The sequence below is a fragment of the Lagopus leucura genome, unplaced genomic scaffold (assembly GCF_019238085.1).
Source record: "Lagopus leucura isolate 7727_CA_CO unplaced genomic scaffold, USGS_WTPT01 Super-Scaffold_100002, whole genome shotgun sequence".
Classification (NCBI taxonomy): Eukaryota; Metazoa; Chordata; class Aves; order Galliformes; family Phasianidae; genus Lagopus; species Lagopus leucura.
Window position 1 is genome coordinate 73,033,581 of NW_024962263.1, and position 21,231 is coordinate 73,054,811.

The 21,231-nt window shown below is 38.6% G+C and overlaps 1 protein-coding gene and 1 long non-coding RNA gene across 6 annotated transcripts in view; both read left to right on the forward strand.

The window, feature by feature from the left end:
- Positions 1-21,231, forward strand: part of OXR1 (oxidation resistance 1) — a 241,077-nt gene that overhangs the window by 6,268 nt on the left and 213,578 nt on the right. For 3 of the 5 annotated variants that reach the window (XM_042869624.1, XM_042869629.1, XM_042869632.1), the window contains exon 1: positions 16,752-16,791. The exons of 1 other annotated variant lie outside the window; for it this stretch is intronic. In XM_042869624.1, the coding sequence (XP_042725558.1) occupies positions 16,767-16,791 (25 nt within the window). In that variant the 5' untranslated portion in view covers positions 16,752-16,766. Of the gene's footprint in view, positions 1-6,096; positions 6,140-7,230; positions 7,233-16,751; positions 16,792-21,231 lie in introns of those variants that run through there. One more of the 5 variants, XM_042869625.1, reaches the window with a different exon arrangement.
- Positions 11,502-14,937, forward strand: LOC122179019. Its single transcript, XR_006178508.1, has 3 exons — positions 11,502-11,586; positions 11,698-11,833; positions 14,055-14,937. It is a non-coding gene; the product is annotated as an uncharacterized LOC122179019 (long non-coding RNA).

Sequence of the window (21,231 nt, forward strand, 5' to 3'; positions counted from 1 at the left end):
TGTATAACCAAGATGTTATAATTGCAATATAATCAAAAGAGTAAGGCAAAGCTGTATAACCAAGATGTTATAATTGCAATATAATCAAAAGAGTAAGGCAAACAAGGATCACAAAAGAGAATAAGTAGAAGAGCTTACCCTTGGGTTGAGCTCACTAGAAGATATCAAAGAGGAGGATCTCCAGAAGAGATCCTTCCCCTCTGGTAGCCAGCTCTTAAATAGGTCCAGGAGGGGTGGAGCCAGGCTCCACCCCTTCCGGTAGCACAGGTGAATTGCCTTCACCTGTGCTCCTCTGGCTGACTCATGGCTCACCTCAGGTGATCAATCAGAGGTTCAGGCCGTGACTCAGCAGTTCCCATACAACGTGAGTTTATACCTCACAAAGAACTGAATTACTTAGACACCTCTAGTGTGGGAACAGTAGAGTAGTCATGTGAAAGAAATTATGAGGAAAAGTTTAAAGCAGAGCTAATGTTTATTAAAGCTTCAGTGCTCAATTGACTACTTATGTCCCAGTGTCTTCCTGTATGCTGCGTATACTTTCTGCAAGCTTTCTATGGTGGAGCATGTATTTACTTGTAGAGGGCCATGTGCCTTCAACTGTTTTTATGGTAATAGTCTATTTTATTTACAAATTTATCAAATGTCAGGCTTTGAATATAAAATTCTTTTTTTAGGTGTGCCTGCAATAACAGCTGCTTTACATTCTTTTCCAGCGCAGCCTCATGTTTTCTTTATCCTCAGGATGTTTTAGGTCTAAAGCAGTATCAGTGTTGCTTTGTGGCACTGTGTCTGAAGGTACCTCCAGGCACAGCTTTCCATCAAAGCGTTCCCTTGGCCAAAGGTCCCCGAGGGCACAGATTGCTTCCATGGGTGTGCTGCCACATCTAAGAAGACAGGGTCAAGCCAGACTTATCCAACATTTGCACTTAGCCGCTGGCAAGAGTTATAGAAATGGTAACTGAAAAAGTGGAATTTTGGGTATATTGTTTCAGTTCTTAGTATCTACACAGCACTGAACCACTGTGATGTGCTTGGGGTTTAGATAACATTCTAGAGCAAGCATCCTAACTGAAATGCCGGGTTGGAAACTGCTGTCCTTTGAGCTGAGTCCCATGAGAGAGAAAAGGCTTTGGCTTTCTGAGCAGGTTAGAACTTGGATGGGCTTCCTGGACGAAGTTTTAGGGTTGGTTGCTGTGAAAATCCAAATGAAGTTGAGATTGTTGGAGAGTGCTGATGGTGATGGATTTGTAGGTTGCCTGGATAGGACATGGGGAAGAGGAGAATGACATTGGGCAGGTGGGGTAATGTGCAAATAAGCAGCCTGTGTCTTGTGACAGTATGCTTTTAGGGAGTCTAGATGGAATCCAAAGTTTCTGATCCTTCCTACACTATTATTGCATTTCAGGGAATCTCATTTAGTGTCTTATCGCCTCATAGCCCCTGTACTTCTCCCACTTACCACTGTGAATTGAATTTAATTAGGTACCACAAAGGTCAGAAATACCAGAGCTAAAGCAGCTGTACAAAATAAGATGGCATTTGAAACAGCATTCCACCTAAGCTGAGTTTCTATGTTTCAAGTGCTTATCTTAAAATAAAGGTAGTACTAGCTGCACAACATAGTATGATATGAAAAGATGAGTTTATATTAGTTTTGTGGAATGCTCTTACACTGTGGTTCTGGTCACCTTGGCCAGGCTCATGGGGAAACTACTTCAGTGCCATTAAGGTACTAGAAGTTGCAGAGGAACGAGGACCATAGCAGATGTTGAATATCTCATCTGTTTGGTCAGGAAATATCTTCTCACCTATTGGTGTTAAACAGTGAACACCAAATTGGCTCACCATAGTTCTGTCACCACCCCCTAATTTTGCACTAAGCCAGCATTACAGACAAAGCTCAAAAAAAAAAAAAAAAAAAAAAAAAGGAAGCTCTCCATATCTGAGATGAAACTTGACCTGTCTGAAGCTTTAAGGGGGAGATAATAGAAATATACATTCCCACTAAGAAATACCAAGAAATAAACAGTCTGTTTTGCCCAACTTTCAGAGTACTTTGTAGGGATGTGCCCTAAAAGTAAGGAGGGGTACTGCTGATGATGTCGGGACCCAAGGGAACAGCATGGAACTTGCTGAGCATTGGAAGAAGTCTCTTCACCAAGAGGGTGGTGAGGTTCTGGAACAGGCTCCTCAGAGCAGTGGCACCAATACTGACAGAGTTCAAGAAGCATCTGGACAGTGCTCTCAGAAATACTGCTTGATTTTTGGTTAATACCTTGTGGAGCCAGGAGTTGAACTGATGATCCTTTTGGGTCCCTTCCAACTGGGGGTTCTATGTTTCTAACTGTAGCAGAGGCAGAGTATGAATCTGTTACTGCTCTTCCTAATAACTTTTAACTCTCTCAGTCATTTCTGGTAATTTTTGTTTCTCAGATACACAAAAAGGCAGAGTTCTTGGAAATGACATGGCAGCAGGCAGTAGGAATGAACTGTGTAAAGAGAGAATTACATGTCATCCTATGTGACTTTCTTTTGGGGAACGTGGGAGACCAGCGGCTGAAACCCCTGGGCTTTCATCAGTTGAAACAAATGAAATTCTGAAGGAATCTGGCAATTGGCATTAGTAGGAAGGAAGTTGTTCTACCTCCATGAAAAGTGAAAAGATTCCTGTCATATGTTTTAAATTCTTATAGTAGCTGCTAATTGCTTTCCACTTTCTAATTCTTCTTACTGGTTATTGTAATTGTAACTCAGAACGGCAGGAGTACCTGTTTGTTTTGCTGTCTATCTTAATGAACTTAAGAGGAAGAAAAAGACCAAATAAAACATATTTTTAAGAACTACTGTTCCTTTATTTATTCAGTTTCCTTGGTTACGTATTTATGAGGGAGAATTTCTGACCAAAAAAAAACCAAAAACAACAACCAACCAAACAACCCACCAACTTTCAGTATCCTCTCATAGCTTCAACATTAATATGACTTAAATAATTTTGAATTATGAGGTAGAGTTTTCTAATATAATTTTAAATGATAATAGACATTTTAAAAGCGCACAGTCATCCTAAGTTTTTTCTTCTTTTTTTTTAGCCATGCCTTGTTTAGTGAGTTTGGTTACCTTAGAAAACAATCTTGTGACTTTTATTTCTTTAAAAAACACCTTTTTATATATTGTAATACCCAATCATGTTATAGGTCAGTTTTCCTTATTTATTTTCCAAATGAGTACCTGTACATCAATCTGTAAATCTTCAGCATAAAAACTAAGAGCAGAATTTGACTTTGAATAACTTCTTCTGTCAAGCACAGCAACTTTTGTTTTTGCTTGAAGATGTGCAAATATTTTCAAGGTGAATTAACTGCTGTTTGCCAGAATGAGCTGGATTTTATGCTGTGCAAAGACAAAAGCAGAAGTCATCGACATGCTTTAATGCATACATGGTAAAACAATCCCTTCATTTAAGTGTATGAGTATTAAAAGAATTGTAAAGAATAGTCTGGGGAAAAAAATGTGGAGGCAAGCTTTCTGATGGGTAAATTAATATAAATTGTTCCAATCTACAGAAATACAGATTGGGATTGCGAAGCTGGTAGAAGCAGCTTGTAGTTTTCCAGATGCTCGTACCTGACATTTTATACTGCAGTGCTTGCACAGAGCACGACGCAAATTTCAGTGCATCAAGCATTCAGTTTCCATGCCAGGATTAAATTACTCAAGTTTGTTTGGAGTTCTGGACTGATGCAATTTTAAACCACAAGTGTTTTGTCATGTATCCTTGCTCAGGAAGTTTCTTGTTCCATTTATAATAAAAATTGAATTGTGATGAATTAAGATTATGCCATATCTGAGCTGCAGCGCATCTGGACCTTGTACTTTTTTTTCCTACTTAAAATATGCATAGCTGATTGATTTGGACAACAGCTGTTACTATCTGCTCTTGGTGCAGTGTTATTTACACATAAACACCTCTCCAGTAGGCAAAGAAAGGTAAAATTTCCTCCAAAGAAACCAGACTGAACATCTACTTCCCCACTTTTGGCAAAAAATGCAGCACTATTCTTATAAAAACTTCAGTCCATAGCCCTTGAAGACACTGTCTCCGCACGTACAGCTACTAAGCTGTGCAGGAACATTTTTAGGAGAAGCATGAGAAATGGTCATCTTCAGTAGAGGAATATTAAAAAGTAAGTTTTGTGACTTATATTCATTAACTGCATTATATATTTATGTGGCCCAAGACAATTTCTCTTCAGTCAGTGTGGTCCGGACATATCAGAAGGTAAAACACCCATGCTTTAGACCATTATATTCTAGTATTGTTAATAGGCCACACTGTTAACACTTAAAGAAATAAATAAAATTAGTGATGAGAAATGTTTGTGAGACCACTAGGAAAGCACTTCAACAATTATTGTAATGTGTGGGGCTCACTGATATAAGGCATGGCTCGAGTATGGTTGGTTAGAGCTGAGCTGCAAGAAGAATATTTAATTCTGTGTTTACATTAAAGTGTTATCAAGAGTTTGGGACAGAAGTTAACAGAAACACTGGCTCTGTTATAAAGTACTATGATGAAATTTATGCCTCAGCTTGTCTTCTGTTGTTCTTTCCTCCTTACACAAGTTATCTGTATTGGAAGTTCTGCTTTAGGTTGTTTTCTACTGACTGGTGCTGTTGTTAGAAATCTTTAGTGTGAATTTATGACCTGAACGAGTAAAACCATACAGAACAACAGTGCTTTCTTATTGAAACCGAAACATTTAACTCTAAGAGAAGACTTTACTCTGTGGGATCTTGAGTCTAGAACAGAGCCATAAGAGATAGACTTAGGTTTTATTTTCACATATGGAAGATGATGGATAATTGTCCTAAGTTAACTCTACGAATCAAAGGTGGTGAAAGAGGTTCTTCCCATGTGCAGGATCAGATACAGTGCACTCCAAACAGCTTTTAGCCATGAATGGAGAGTATTTTACCTCCTGTTCATCAAAAGGGAAGCAAACATTGTGTTTTTTAACTATAAAAATTAATATATATTCTTGTCATCTGCCTTCTGGTTAATCGGTGACATGGAACTGAGCTGCAGTGGACTAGACATGCATGCTAGCAAGGGTACTAATCTGTATTACTATTTTTAATGTAATAGCACTTAACACCAGGCCTTTTCTGATGCATCACTGCTGATTTTGTGACTTTTACATGTGATTGGCCATTAACCGCTGTTCACTGCAATGGACAGAATGGATGCAAACCTACTGTGGATGGAACAGTGAGAAGGCTGTGGAATGGCTCACATTGGTTCTGTGATACAAATCCTTGAGTACTTCAGTGTGTTTGTTCTTCTGTGGTAACAGGCAGGATGTGGGGAGAAAAAAATAGCATAAATCATAGAATGGCTTGGTTTGGAAAGGACCTCAAGGATCATGAAGTTCCAACCTCCTTACCACAGTGGGGTTGTCAGCCTCTAGATCAAATAGTAGATCAGGCTGCCCAGTGCCCCATCTAAGCTGGCCTTTAGCACCTCCAGGGATGGGGCATCCGCAGCTTCTCTGGGCAACCTGTTCCAGCGCCTGACCTCAGTAAAAAACTTCTCCCTGGCATCCAATCTAAATCTCCTTGCTTTTAGTTTAAAACCGTTCCCCCTTGTCCTGTTGCTATCTATCTGTGAAATAAGTTGATTTCTCTCCTGTTTATAGACTGCCTTAAAATGTTGGAAGGCTGCAATGGGGTCTCCCTGCAGCCTTTTTTTTTTTTTTTTTTTTTTTCCCAGGCTGAATAAACCCAGTTCTTTCGGCTTGTCTTCATAGGAGAAGTGCTGCACCCTGTGGATGCTTCTCCAAAAACTCCACCTCTTTCCTGTGTTTGAGGCCCCAGACTTGGAGGCATACTCAAATCAAGCTCTTACACAGTAACATTTTGTGTTACTTCTTTGTTTTGCAACTTTCAAGTAACTTTGCTGTGCTTGTCAACAAAATGAACATTACAGGAACAAAGCAAAAAAGCTTGGTTCTCTTCCAGTTTGTTTAATTCCTGCTAAAATACTGTTTATATTTGGAAAGGAACAATCCTGAAACATTCCAGTTACAGTTCAGACCTTTTGGTTGATGGCACTGTTGATGACACTGGGTGAAAAAAAGTGAGTAGGCAGTAGATTTGTTGTGATGGTTGAACTGCTTATTGTCTTATTAAGGTGTTATTGTTTTCACTTCCATTTATTTGTGGTGGGAAAGGCAGATTTAGTATTGCGGAGACAATAGCATTTCCAGTTTCTTGATTGTAGTCCTTACTTAATGCTCTTAGCATAATCATTTTTATAAACCTGCTCCTTTAATGTATCAATATGGGCCAAATTTATCTCTGTGACTCAGAAGCAGTTATAATAATACTGATGCAGACAAATGCTTCTCTTATTTACAAGACTGTAATAGTGAGAGTATGTTTTCTGTATGAAATACAGAACCTACACTGATGTTATATAAATATCCTCTGACAAGTGTTGAAATTGTATTTTAATTATGTGACAGTGCTCTGCTTTTGTCAGTTCCCAAACCTCCCCAAATAGACCTGCATTTTGTAGTGTAATAAAGGCAATTTATGTCCTCATATATTCTGTTTGGATAGTGGTGAGGTTGTCACTTTGGAAAGAAAACACTGTCACTGTCACTTGTCTTATGCCTTGAATCACTTTGCAGGTGCCACTGCTGACTACCACTAGAAAAATGCCTGATATAAACAGTATGAGATTACATGGACTTTACTGCTGGTGGTCATGGTGCATACCTGAAACAGAATAGACAGAGGAATCTACTTGTACACAAATATACAAAACTTGAATTACCTGTCAGATGAAGGTGAGAAACTAGTGTGTGCATCCTGCCAGGTGGGAAAACTAGTGTCTTTAACTGTAGTTAGTGGCATTAAGATTATACTGTATAGTTTCTCTGAATTATAAGAAAGGGAGTTGAAATGCTATATTAAGAAGAGGCACTAAACAAATGACAGAATGCTGTCAAGCATTTAAGAGGTGAAGACACATGAAACAGGCACTCTCCTGTGTTCAGCCTGTACCTTTCAGGATGATAGTTTTCCCCAGTTCTGAGTGGAGATCACAGCTAAGAAGGGTAATGAGATAAGCCCATCTTGGCTAAAAAAAGAACACTAGCTTGGTACTAAGTCTGAGGATGAAGCTCGTGGAACTGTGCTTTGGACTTTCACCTGGAACTGCAGAAGTGCATAAAAACTGGTACTGCAGAAGAGCCTAAAAACTGCTCTCCTGTTTGTCTGATGGGGTATGGGGGTTCTGCATCCTGAAACCTGCAAAAGTTCCAGAGTGGAAAAAATCAAGAAGAGCTTTCCTAGTTCAAGAAAGAGTAACTAAGGGTTTTTAAGTTGGTATTTAAGGGAAAATGGATATTGGAAATCAGTGATGTCTTTGTGATCTCAATTCCACTCTTGGAACCCTAGAAGTCAGACTTCTGAACAGTGGACTGAATGTCCAGTGTCATTTTGATAGCACTTGAGCAAGTAGCACAGTTATTATTGATATCGCTGCACGTACAGAGTTGAATATAACAGTAAAAAGCCCAAGAATCAACCTCTTTTTTTTTTTTTTTCATATAGAAATAGTATTAATTTCTGTATGTGGTGGTCTCAGTTGGAACAGAGTTGGTTTTTCCTTCACAGTTTCAGGTATGATGCTGTGCTTTGGTTTGAAGAGAAAGCCAGTGCTGATAATGTACTGATGTTTTTGTTGTTGCTGAGCGATGCGATACAGAGCCAGGGACTTTTCAGTTTCTCAGCTTCTCGTACTGCTCTGGCAGTGAGGAGCACAATTTTTTGGGAGGGGACATAACCTACAGCTTAAACTAGCCAGAGGGATAGTTCATACCATAGGACATCATGTGAAAAAAAATTTGACAGTGGTGGGAAGTTGGCTGGAGGAGCCGTCATTGCTTGAGGACTGGCTGGGCATCCGTTGGCGGGTGGTGAGCAATTGAGTTGTATGTCACTCATTTTGTATATATGCATAGTATATATGCATAGGTAATTATCATAACTGTTATTCTCTTTTCCTCATCTTTTATTTGTCTTAGTAAATAAGTGTTTATCTCAACCCATGAATTCTATTTTTTTTTCTTTCCTGATTCTCTCTGCCATCCTGCTGGGAAGGGGGAGTGAGTGAACAGCTGTGTGGTGCTGAGCTGCCTGCTGAGTTAAACCATGAACACCGTACTAATAATGACTTGCAAAAAAAGAGAAAAAAATAGAATACTAAGAAGCAACTAAATACTTCTTAGAAAGAAGGTGAGGAAAAATGTCCATCAACTCCAGCTTTATTAGAAAAATATGGACTGCGTAATTGGCTTTATTAGAAAGGCATAATTAGATCCAATTTTATTGTTTTTTTCACAGTTGAAATGTCCTATGTGAGGATTTATAAATCTTAAAACTCTGCAAAGCTCCAGTACAGGCAGCAGATGTTTTTTTTTTCTTCTTGTTGATTTTAGGGTATTATCAGCACTCGCAGCTACCTAATCCCAAACCCATTTTACAACTGAATTACTTGCCATTTTCATGATGTCTTCCCGTGAGGTTTCTCTGAGATCTGTCTTTCCAATTACCATTTGCTGTCTTTCAGCACTACTTTCACTTTAATTTTGCAATGCAAATGTCTCTGGATCCATCTCAGTTCATTTCAGCCTCCTCTCTATTTCCATGCAATTTTCAGTCCCAAATAATTCTGAAGATTTTTCTCAAAAAATATGATTGGTAAAATACTCTGAAATGTAAAAAGTATTATCAAGCATCTGGTGTTTAGAGTTCATAGTTTCAAGCTTTTCTGAAAAACTGAAAGAATGAGACTGATTTTCTTTTGAACTGTTGCTGGAATTGAAGCTTTACAAGGAATTTTAAGGAGCTGGGGCTTTAGGAAAGTATTCACTATCATGACATGAATTTTTTTTTGAAGTAGGAGAACTAAAATACTGTAAGCGAAAAATGTGTAGTGCTTCAAGCTTATGTCTTTTATCTAATTTTGTAATTAGCTGGAAAGTAGAGAAACCAAAAGCAATGCCATTGAAAGATTATTATTTTTGGCTAATCTCCTGCAGTGCTATTCCCAAAGCAACTATAGATTGGCATGGGTTGGGAGGAGCCTGAAAGATTGTCTGCTTCCATCCTCCAGAATTGAAGTTGTTGCCCTCGGTTTTTCACAGCGCTCAGTTCCTGCTGATTTCAGAAGTTCAAAATACTTTTTTGCTGAAGCCAGTAAGGGCTGTGTTTAGTATGGCTGAAAACCAGATGGAAGGACGTTTGCCAGAGCAGTGTTCATAAGGCCTAATCTTTTAAGGCACCATCACTTAATTGCTGTATTAGCTAGCTAATGACTAAATGAGGCTTCTGCTCCTCTGCTTTTCTTTGCCTTTCAGTAAGTATCAGCTCGGGAAATTATTTTCTTAAATGTTTTCAGATACTCACTGAGTGTCTGATTTTTCAGTGTAAGTTTGAAAACTGCAACTTCTGTTTTCAGGTTTTATAAAGGACAGCACATGCACTCAATTCTATCACCGCATTTATTTAAATGTATCTATCATAGGAAAAATAAAAGAGAGGGAATTTGTTCTTAGGTGTTTGGCCACAAAAATGGTAAATATCAGAAGTTAACAAGCTGAGCTATTATTATTGTTATTAGAAGCTAACAAGCTGAGCAGTTCTCCAGAGCTGTTTTACACTGATTTCTTTGAATTGTAGTATATCCTGAGTTGGACCTCCAGGGATCATCGAGCCCTGGCTGGAGTCCTGGCTCCACACAGGACCACCCCAAATCAAAACCCTTTATCTGAGGGCGCTGTCTGAATGCTGCCTGAGCTCTGGCATCTTGGTTCCCCGTGCAGCCCGTTCCGTGCCCGCCGCCCTCCGCTGCAGCCCCTGTCCCTGACCACCACCCGCCCCTCTCCTGACGCAGCTCCATGCCGTTCCCTCGGGCCCTGTCGCTGTCACACGGAGCAGAGCTCAGCGCTGCCCCTCCGCTCCCTGTGAGGAGCTGCAGCCGCCATCGGGCCTCCCCTCAGCTCCTCTGCTCCGGGCTGCACAAACACAGCTGCCTCAGCACTTCTCACACATCTTGTCCTCCAGACCCTTCTCCATCTTTCTATCTCCTTTGGTTGATGTATCCTGCTTTTGAATTTCTCCAGTTGTGTTCTTAAATTTCCTGTGCTCCTAACGGTGAATCTGACGTTTCTGTTTTGTTTCTTCTATGGTTCTTACCCAGTTACTTCCGTGTCAGTGTGGATGATATTTTTTCTGCAGTATCTTATTTGACAAAGTAAACCTGCATGCTGGTGAATTTTATTTGGTTTTATAGTGTAATTTCTTCTTCAGAGTGACTTTCTGGCATTTTTATTTTTATTTTTAATTTCTTGGGAGTTCTGGAGTCTTTTTTTTTCAGGGAATGGGCTGACATTGGTATTTGGGGTCATCTGTTATACAATGTCTTTACAAGTTAATCTTTGCAAGTGCTCAGGGTGAAGAATGTTTTAGTGGGAAGAAGTGTTTAGTACAGCCCAAGGTGTTCAGCTGTGTTTAGGTAAGCGTGGGTCTGATTCTGGCTGCAAGATGTGATGCTGCTGTTATCTGTTGCATTGGGAATGCTGTGTGGAGAAGATATTAGCCCAAAATTTTATGCTGGTACAGCTTGTTTGGAAGTTTTATTTTGGAGTGAGACTGATTGACTAGAGATATGTTAAATGACGAGGGACTTATATTTGGATATGGCCATGTACTTTCAGCGTTTCATGTCCTGTTTGTCATATCTTGCACTTGTCTGTAAATTAAACTAAAGTCAGTAATTTATTTATTTAATTATTATTTAATGTAAATTAAATTAAAGTCAGTCTTTTGTGAGCAAATTCTCCCAGTATTTAATATTCTTGTCATATTATAGAGGATCAGTTTGCAATATTCTTGGAGGGAATGGTTTCTTCTGCTGTCATTAGATTAGTCTTGAGACCTTGTTTTCTAATTACCAAAAGAAGCCCTGCAGCATAATTCCATATAGGGGAGAAAAGCTGGGAAAAAATGCACAGCTGAGATAAGGCAAAAAAAGCAAAGTTCCTGAGCAGCATCTTAGAGATGCTTTAACGAGTTACAGGTTTTCATTTTAGATTTTACTTTTGTTTGTAAGCTATTTAGAAAGAAGAAAAGATAAGGCTCTTTTTTGCAGAAAGAATGATCTCTCCTTATCCCTAGCCTTTCCCTGCGTATAGCTGCTGCAGAATGCAGTAGCAAGCTCATATGCACGTAGAAGTAAAGAAAAAATAGTTATTATAAAGATGAACATGAGAGTCAAAATGTGGTACTCTGTAGACTCTGGGTGACCTGTCCTCTTTCATGCCAGTCTCATGGGATGTGATTCACATTTTCCTTTTTCAGAGTTTTTCCATTCCCTCTTTTTTTTAATTTTTTTTATTTTTTTATTTTTTTTCCTTCCTTCATGTGAGAAATAATTACTTCTGGCAGGGACCTCTGAGAGAAGTTGTGGGCCCAGAAAGTGCTCCTGCTGCAGTGACTACAGATGGCATGCAGGTACCATTACTTGCCATCTGAGCCATTTTGTCTCTTACAGCTAATCTGTCTTTTATCTTTCTCTTGTACCTCATCTTTTTTTTATTTTTTTTCCCCTGTTTTGTCCCTTAGGAACAAGATGGGAAATGTGTTTTGTCGCAAACCAGATGACGTGAACAATGCTTGTTTGCATTCTCTTACCCATAGATGTGCTAAGGGCTTAGAAGGAGTAACTACTATTCAGCATATTCAAAACCAAAATAAATAGGTAAATTAACTTTTTTTCTCAATTTATGTCTACTTGTAGATACTGAGCATTTCATATCTATCACCTTCTGCCCCCTTAATTTTAAGCAAGTGTCTCAATTCTAAGAATCATATTTGGAGCTGTGCAAAGCAGAATTTGGAGCAAAATGGAGTTTCTGGTGGAAGAAAATACTTATGGGAGGTACTGCTGCAAGGAGGAGACACCGCAGGCCCGCTGTGGGGTGGCAGTGAGGCAGTCTGGGCAAACTGGTCATGCTGCTGCTTGCTGTGTTCACTTTGCTCTGAGCCACTCACAGTGAGATTCACCGCAAACCTAACAAAATGATGTGTTCTGTTATGTTTATAGACATTTGAAAGTGAAGATTCTGTTCAGTTAATTCACTGCTGGACAAAGGGATTTACATACAATTTCATATAGGTACAGGTTCATGTGGAAATGTGTCTTTTTCATCCTTTTGAATTCACTTTAACCAAAATATGAGACTGTAAGTGATGTATCCAGATAGATGAATTGTGATTTCTATGTGCTTTGTTTAACAATGGTGTAGGCATCTTACTGTAAATTCAGGAAATACATAGAAAAGCTTTTTCTTAAAGTTACACTGCTGAAAAGAAGGAACAATTTATGTTCTCTGGGCATGGGGTTCTTTAGCTATGTCATAGTGATGAACAGAAACTCCAAGTTAATCTGACTTAGTAAGGAGCTTCCAGAATCGCAAGTTAGCAGATTCATAATCTGACTGTTTGTACACACATGCAGTCATTGACCTTATTTTTTGTGGATGTGCTTCATCACTATAGCTTTAGAAGAGCCTAATATGTTTTCCCCATTACCTAAATTGCTCAAAAATGGAAAACAGGCCTATCTGTCATATATTTCCTCATGTAACTGCATTATGGAGTGCTGTTTTCACATTCTTATGCAATGCTTTTAATCCTGAGTGATCAACGTCCTTTGAGAATTAGAACATCCAGTCTTTTCATTGCTCTTGTTTTCACAGGCACACAGTACACACACACTTGTGCCACTTAGAAACTCCCACTAGAAATAAACTGATTAATAACAATCCGTATTTGAGGGCTCCCCTACCGGACCTGTTGTCTTTTTAATACTTTCTATTCTTGTCTTTATTATGCAAAATAAATTGTGTTCCTCGTTTAGCTGACTAAGAGGAGATGAACACAGAACTCTTAAATTCTACCTCTTTAAAGTGCTGAATGTTAATTGGATTTCTTGCTAGAAGCTGCCTTGAGAAGCAATATGACTATAGTATAATTGCTTGAAAGCAAAACATCTGCAAAGCTGAAAAAACATCAAGTAGGTTTGTTTTATAATAAGGTACTTGACAAGAATTAAAGTGATTAATTGTTTATTTGCCACAGCAATAGTATTTTACATTCTGGTGGCTTGTGTCCTCAGTTTTTCTCAGAAAAAGCATCAGATAAAAGTTGAAGAACATCTGAGAAGTGGGAACATCTGAAAATTCCTCCTTTGAAGTACACTTATACATTATTTCTTTTCTGATATTAAGCTGGTCAAAAAAAAAAGATGACAGCTTGGGTAATTCAAATCCCATTTTTTTTCCAAGATAAGGCCAAATTTCACAGACTACATCTTTCTGCATTTTCCTAGACCTAGTTTCATGCCCTGTCAGTCCTGACTGTGCGTGTGTGAGCAGCGTTATACTCTATCGATGCTGTGATGGTATTTCTGTTACATTTAGTACTGGAAGTTGGATGCCTGGGGGGGGTTTCATATTTCCTGCCACTCAAGATATCAGCGCTGTGCTGTGATGGGATGGTGGTAACTGTGGGTGCGAGCCCTGCTCTTCTGCACCTTTTCCATTTATGTGACCTTTTGACTTTAAGATTTAAAAAAATGTCAAAACTGGAGGCAGGTACTTAGTCGTTTGTTCCATCCAGAAACGCTGGCTGCAGCCAATTCTCACCACCTAAAGAAAAGGAGGCCATTTACACTCATTTATTTTAACCATAAGTACACCTGAAGCTGACTGAACAGCAGATGTCTGGCTAGCACCTGTATCTGAGCAGGTTTTAATTAATTTTATACCCATTGTGCATTTTTTCCCACACAGAGATTGATAGATAGACTGCTTAATGCAGGAAATTTAAGAGTTTAAAGAAGAGGAGAATCATATTTTCCTATCTGGAGATTTTTGAGGTAGTGTATTGAATTGTCTCAAATGATGCTTTCCTTGCAGATCCACCCACTCCTAAACAAGACTTATTGACAGGCTCCAGTTTAGGTCTGCACCTGTGGTAAAGTGAATACACTTTACCGTAATCCCAGTGGAATTTCAGGTTTGTGACGCCTCCCGGGACCTTGCAGGAACTGCCATATTTTTTCACCCGTTTTGGACTTCTGCATTTTACCAAAGAAAAAGCCTGGATCCTGACATTTGGGAGAATTTCACTACTGTGAAGATGGCATGCAGAATGGCATCTCCTGGCACATTGCTTTTTGTAACAAGTTGACTGATCCTTTGCAAAATGCAGCTGAGGACCAAATGAAGTATGAGTACCAAATGAAGCATCTGTCTCTCACTTTCTTTCTGGCTTGGCTGTGTGCCTCTTGCCTTCCTTACAACAGCAGAGCCCTGCTTTGCTCAAAGAGCCGACCAAGACTTCTGGATGTGAACCATCAAAGAAGCCATTTTGCATCTTGCCTTCAGGTGGTTTAGTCTCTCAGTGAATCTGTCCTTGCTCGCTGTGGTTGAATGCCAAATGCTGCTGTTTAATTCACGCTGAACAGCATCATAGTGTACTGAAGGGCATGGAACTATTTGTAAAATTAGGAGCAAATCTGTGAGTTTAGTTTCAAAATCTGATTTAATGTGGTCTGAAATTCAGTGAGATTTAATGAGAAATTGGAAAACAGGCATCTTGCAGACCACTATCTTTTTAGCACAGTCACCCACCCACTCCAAAATACCTCTGCTGGGAAATTTACAGTCTGTTCAAATTTGACTTAAAATACTCTGCTGCTGCCCACTATTCACAGACAAGCTTTGACTCTGAATGACCCCCTTTCCTTTGTAAAATGATTGGATTATTATTATTATTTTTTTTTCCCATGTAACTGTATTGACTATCACTCTGGGTAGTTCAGCTTCCCAGACGCTCTGAATAAATTGAAGTAAAACATAAGTTCAGTGACAGTGATAATTGACCTGCTAGTAATATAAGGAACTGGAAGACAGTTTGTAATGTGTTAAAGTCATGGATATTTCCTGGGTATATCCACTTCCTATTTTGAGGAAATTAGACATCAGAAATGGCAGTTAAGGAGAAATCTGTAGGAGAGAGGTAAGCAAGCAATCACCAAATGAAAACCAAATTGTGGTGGGAATAAACCTGCATGATACAGAATGGATATATATTTTTTTACCTGTGTTGAGGGCTAAAAAGAGAAGCAAGACATTCTGCTTTCTTCCCTCCTGCTGTTGCTGTAAACACTCACTTCCAGTCACCTCTCCCTAAAACACTTTTGAGTTTTCAGGCATTATCTTACACGTCATCTCTCTGTTACATGCTGCCTTCCCCACTGAGAAACTATTACAGCAAAGGCTGCCCACTGTGATGAATGTTGGCTACCCCAGGGCAATGACATCCTTCCTGACTTCACTTGTTGGCTGCTGACTGTGCCTTCCAGGAGACTAAGATCTTAATAATAAATTGCTTCTCAATTTTACTACTTATTCTTAGCTAGTGGAATAAATATAAAAAACTAACGTGAAGGAAAAGTGTTACTTTTTATTGTTGTGTACAAAGTAACAACTAATATAATTCATTTTGCCTACAGGCAAGAAGGAACTATTCGCAAATTAGGATGAGGAAAAATGTTTGTGTGTTCTTCCTCTACCTGGTGATTCTTCCTGTAGCTTAAGAAAAAAAATATCCTTTTAGCTTCTAACCTGTGCATGGTAGCTTCAAGCTGCTTATAAATTGAAGCTGCTCAAGAGTTCTCAGTGATCAGATTTTGATTTCCTGTCACAGACAAAATGAAGCCTAGAATGCTGTACTTAGCTTCTAGGAATACTCTTTCCATGTCTGTTGGTAATTGCAACAGCTTTCTCTTCTCCAGGTTAAACAAGCCCAACTCCCTCAGCCTTTCTTCATAGGAGAGGTCCTCCAGCCCTTTGAGCATCCTCATGGCCTTCTCTGGACCCTCTCCAACAGCTGTATGTCTTTTTTGAGCTGGATGCAGTAATGCAGATGGAGCCTCATAATGACAGAACAGAGGGGGAAAATCACCTGCCTTTTCCTGCTGCCACTGCTCTTTTGACGCAGCCAAGGATACAGTTGGCAAATTTAACATTTCTAAAGTGAAGAAGTTTAACTAAATTATAGACCTTAAAATTAAATAATAACTTCCTTTAGTGTCTTTGTATTCATCAGAACTTTTGTAGCCTTTGCTGTGACCAGTAGATGTGTTCAGTTCAATCAAGGACTCTGTTTAAGCAGGAGAGAGGCGTGGGTATTTCTAATACGAAAATAATTTGCTTAATATGTTATTAATAAATCTTTTGATTTGAAATGCTGTATGAGCTGTTGATTCCAACAGAAGGTATGGTTTGAGAGGTATTATAATAATACCCAGATTTAACTCATGGTGTCTAATTTTCTAATTCATTAATCACTAGAATCATCACTGACATTTCTTCTAACTTATTAGCACAAACTTTCACAATAGCAAATCTGTTCTCCCATTCTTTTTTTTTTGACTACAGGCAGCTTTTTTGGTAGCTTTCTTTGTTGTCTGGTGGGGAAATCCGTTGGGCCAGGCTGAAGCAGTCACCATTCTTGCTGTTGTGTGATTCACATCCTGACTGGGAAGAACATACAATGTGAATGCTCAAAAATACATTGAGAAAAGAACAGTGAGAAATGAAATGCATCATCTGTTCCTTCTGATGGCCGCAGGGCTGCCAGAGAAAGGTATGGTGTGCCAGTTACAAACCTTGGCAAACCCTCATCTACTCAGCACTGTACAGAGTCTTGCTTGTTGCTGTCTTTCTGGTCACAGGCACAGTGCTGTGGCAAAGGGTGAGGATCTGACTGTCTGGGTCTGACTTTTCCAAGTAAATTGAAAGCTGGAACAAGTTCAATGAGAGATTAAAGAGAAGGAGCTGCGTCAAAGAAAACTCCATCTTACATTCTAGGTGATTTTCAGAGCTTACCTGAAGCTGTAAAGAGGCAGCAAAACAATTTCTGTCTGTTGTTCTCTAACTTGGTTTATTCCTATCAGCTCTTAGCTTGAGGTCAGTGAATGTACAAGAACATTGCAGTGGATCCTCTTATTCTGTAAGATAGTGGACATGATGATGGTGCTAAAGCATGCTGCATTCAAACCACTTGTTCTAGCTTAATGTTGAAGATCCTTCCAGCCCAAAGATGACTGACAGACTAGGTATTTTGAATTTTTTAGTTGTTATTCAAGCTTTGAATCATATGAACTTGGTCTTTGCTCTGAAATACATAGCAAAGAGGATGAAAAAAATCACACAACACATTAGTAAATTCTTTTTGAGAAGTGTGATATTGTTGGAAATTGTTAGATTTTCAGAATTTACAAAAGCACATGACAAAGAGTGATGATCTGTGTAGATGTTGTGGGGAAAACGAAATCTGAGAGATAGATGAACAGCAAGGTAAACGTTAGCCACTGATGTAGACTATTGAGGAATATTAAGCTAGAATATACAGCCAAGTTTACCTCATGAAAAGTAATAAATACTTCCTATTTTACTTTGTTCTGTGCAGAATACTCTCTCTGGTTTTGGCCATCTGTGTCTTAATACAGGAGGAAAGAGAATCTGAAGTAAGGATAACACACCCTTTAGGAAGAATCATATTCTAAGTTGCTGTTTAACTTAGAATAGAAACAGGTGACTCCTGAACAGTGCTCCGGTATGCGAGAACGCTATTCTGAGAAATAGGGTAAAGTTCTCTGTGTTTACTGGTGAAGGAACAAATGGCAATGAGCTTTGCTGGTTGCGAAGAGTATTATTTTCAGGGAAAGGATTTCAGACGTTTAGGATTACATGGCAATGCTGCAGACAGTGCAACCTCCCACATTGGAGTGTTTAAGAATAGGTCTGTCAAACAGCCATGACATTGTTGAGCACAACTTCTGTGGAAGTCCTTAGTTCTGAGGTAATCCTCTCTTAATCCTTTCAGTCTTTGCTGACTTGATTTGATGGATCTTCTAAGAATTGTTTCTTCCATGAAAGCAGAGATCATTTTGTAACTTGTAACAACTTACAGTGAATCCTGTTCTGCTTGCAAAGATAATCAGTTTGTTGGTCTTTGGAAGTGGAAGGTCATTGTGTGACTTCAGAATGGGAAAAGTGAGAGGGAAATTAATGAAGAATCACCTTGAGCAGCCACAGCCATCTATGGGCCTTTTCTGTTACGATAAATCCTCCTTGGCCTTGGCTGTGCATGGTAGGATGAATTCTGTTCATGGTATTTTGAAATCTTATGCCAAGAAGTGAAATATTTAAGTTATTTACAGAAATTGAGCTGCAATCTTTGGCTTAAGGATTGGTAAAGAGTTCCTTTACAGATCTTGCCCAAAAGATTTTGGAGTGACAGAGCCTATAGTCTGCAGTGCTCTTAGATCAGATTCCAGCTGAGAACTTTACTGTCATCTTCAGAAGCAGCAGAACTGGAAAACACAGCAAAACCTGATGCTAATATGTATAAATGGTGAAAGGAAAACAAGGGATTGTTGATATTATCTTTCCATTTTTGTATTTATGGCCTTAAAAATATGAGATAGAAAACATTAATGCAGTCAAATGGCAGTGGGATAACCAAGATGATTGTGAATGAAAGGAGTTTATTTATGCTGATAATATAGGAATGAATAGATAGACATGCCAGCTGATGAGGTGAGACAGTAAATTAACTGTCTGAGAAGAAGCAGTGGTAACACACTCAGGAAAATCTGTGTTATTATGTCTTGGGTTGCATTCTTCTACATACTAATGACTAAGCATAAATAACTTCCCATTGTACTGAATAAACATCATTCTTTTCATTTTCTTTCCCTTGAATATCACAGAATAAATAAACTGTAAGTGCTTGAGTGATTGTTTAGTTATACATTCTTGTGTTAAAATTACTATTTTATATCCTTCTGCACATTCAAGTGACATCTTTTTAGTTTTAAAGAATTATCAATGAAACTTCAGTTAAAGCCAAGTCAGTATTGTAGCGTTAGTTTAAAAGTTGAAGTATGAAAAGCAGAATCTACATATTTTTAAGATAAATCTACTATTGCTATTTTCCACAGCATCTTTGGTAAGGTAGAAAAAAATGGATCTCTTTTCTAACTGTGGTAGCTATTGAACTCATGTGCTTGATATATTCTGCTCTGTCTGTCCATGTCATACTCCCCTTGGAATTAGTCTGGCTAACTGCAGCCAAAGGTCATCGTCATCCTCCAAAAGCTGCTGTGTTTGTTTGAGCTGGTGAGAGATTTGGGTCTGTATAATCCTGTTCCTGTTTCTTGGCAATAGTTGATCACATTTAGCTGACATCAGTTTATTCTGAGGCGAAAGAGTTTTTTCTCTCAGTGCATGTGAAATACTCAATTGAACTTTAAGTACCCATGCCTTCTATAGTGGTGAAAAAGAGTACGGGAAAGATAACACTTCATTGCTTTGGTCCCTGGAGTTGTTTCATCTCTTTCTCTCTCTCTCTCCTGCCTGTAGAGTGACGTACAATTCTTGCAGTCCTCTACTGCTGTTAATTTAACAATGTTATATTTTGTTTTCAACATTAGCAAAAGAGACGTGGAAATCTGATAGTGTCTCAGATGGCATTATCAGGTAGGAGGTAAGAGTGTTTTCTAAACTCTTGATGCTATTAATTTTTCTGTGTGAAATAGTCTAAGAGATTGCTTCCTTTCTGTGCAGATTAAAACTCATACTCAGAATACCCTTTAAGACTAATTTTACATAAGGTACAAACATTTCTTAACAATTTTAAATGGTCTTTCATTATCACTTCAGAAGCTATGACCTGGATGTTATCTTTGGCTTTTAAGTCTGCTTAAGGAACTACTATTCCAGAGTTCACAGCTTCTCTACTTGTACCAGGGCAATGTGTGCTATGAAAACATCTGGGTTATGAAATAATTCTAAAGTAAATATGCTTTTTGAAGTTTTTGGAGAGGCAGGTCTTGATCTAAATCATTTAATCTCCCTGTTAGCGCAATCCTGTATTCTGTTATATTTGTGCAACTAAAGAGACTGCAAACTGAGGGACAGGAATTAAAAAGCACATTGGGCATGAAGAGAGTAAGCCCTCACTTGGCTGTAGAGCTGATTTGCTATCAAGCTGTGCCTGAACCCAGCAGCCTGCATGCAGGTGTTAGTTTTTAAAGCATTAAGGAGCATTGAGCTCATGATTTTTCCATGTCTATCTGGGATACTCTTGATATTTCTGGAGAGGAGAGGGGTGGATGAGTAACATCATGTTCATGTCTCATAGCAGGTGAAAATGAGCTATTGCTTCTAGCATTCATGTATCAGCAGATTCAGTTTAATCATTAATGCTCACTCACTTCAGATGAACTTTTAGAAAGTGCTTTTCAGTTGTTTATAAGTGATTTAAAACAATAAGGATAACAACAAAAACTTTTACAGGCTCTTTACTCTTCGTAAATAAAGAAAAAACATAGAATCATAGAATCTGTAGAGTTGGAAGGGACTTTTGAAGATCATCTACTCCAACTCTCCTGCAATGAACAGGGACATCCAAAGCTAGATCAGGTTGCCCAGAGCCTGATCCAGCTTCACCTTCGATATCTCCAGGGATGGGGCATCCACATCTTCCCTGTGCAACTTCTTCCAGAGCCTCACCACTCTCTGAGTAAAGAATTTCTTCCTAATATCTAACTTAAATCTCCCCTATAGTGTCATGAATAATATTTAATTAATGATTAAATAATGAAATTATTACTTAATGATTATATAATAATGATTGATGATTAAATAATGAAATCCTGATCAGTCCAGTTCCTGTTAATCTTTTCACTGTGCATGCTTTTTTCGATTCATAGGTACATTCACTTTTAATTAATAATAAATAATTGGTAATCCAGTAATTGTGCCTAGAGAAGAAGAGACGGTCATGGCTTTACTCCCTCAGATTTCTGAGGAATTAGATTTTAAGATGATCTTGATGACAAAGAGGAATGTCCTGAATAATCCTGAAATCATAGGAAAGGAAGCTGCCTTCAGGGTAAAGGAGGGCAAAATAACTAGGAAAAGTTCTTGTTTCTATCTGCCTTATTTAAAAATCAATATGTTTCTTTCACATGCTCACAGACTGCATACTAAGAATTTTTATTCCCTCCTACAAGAA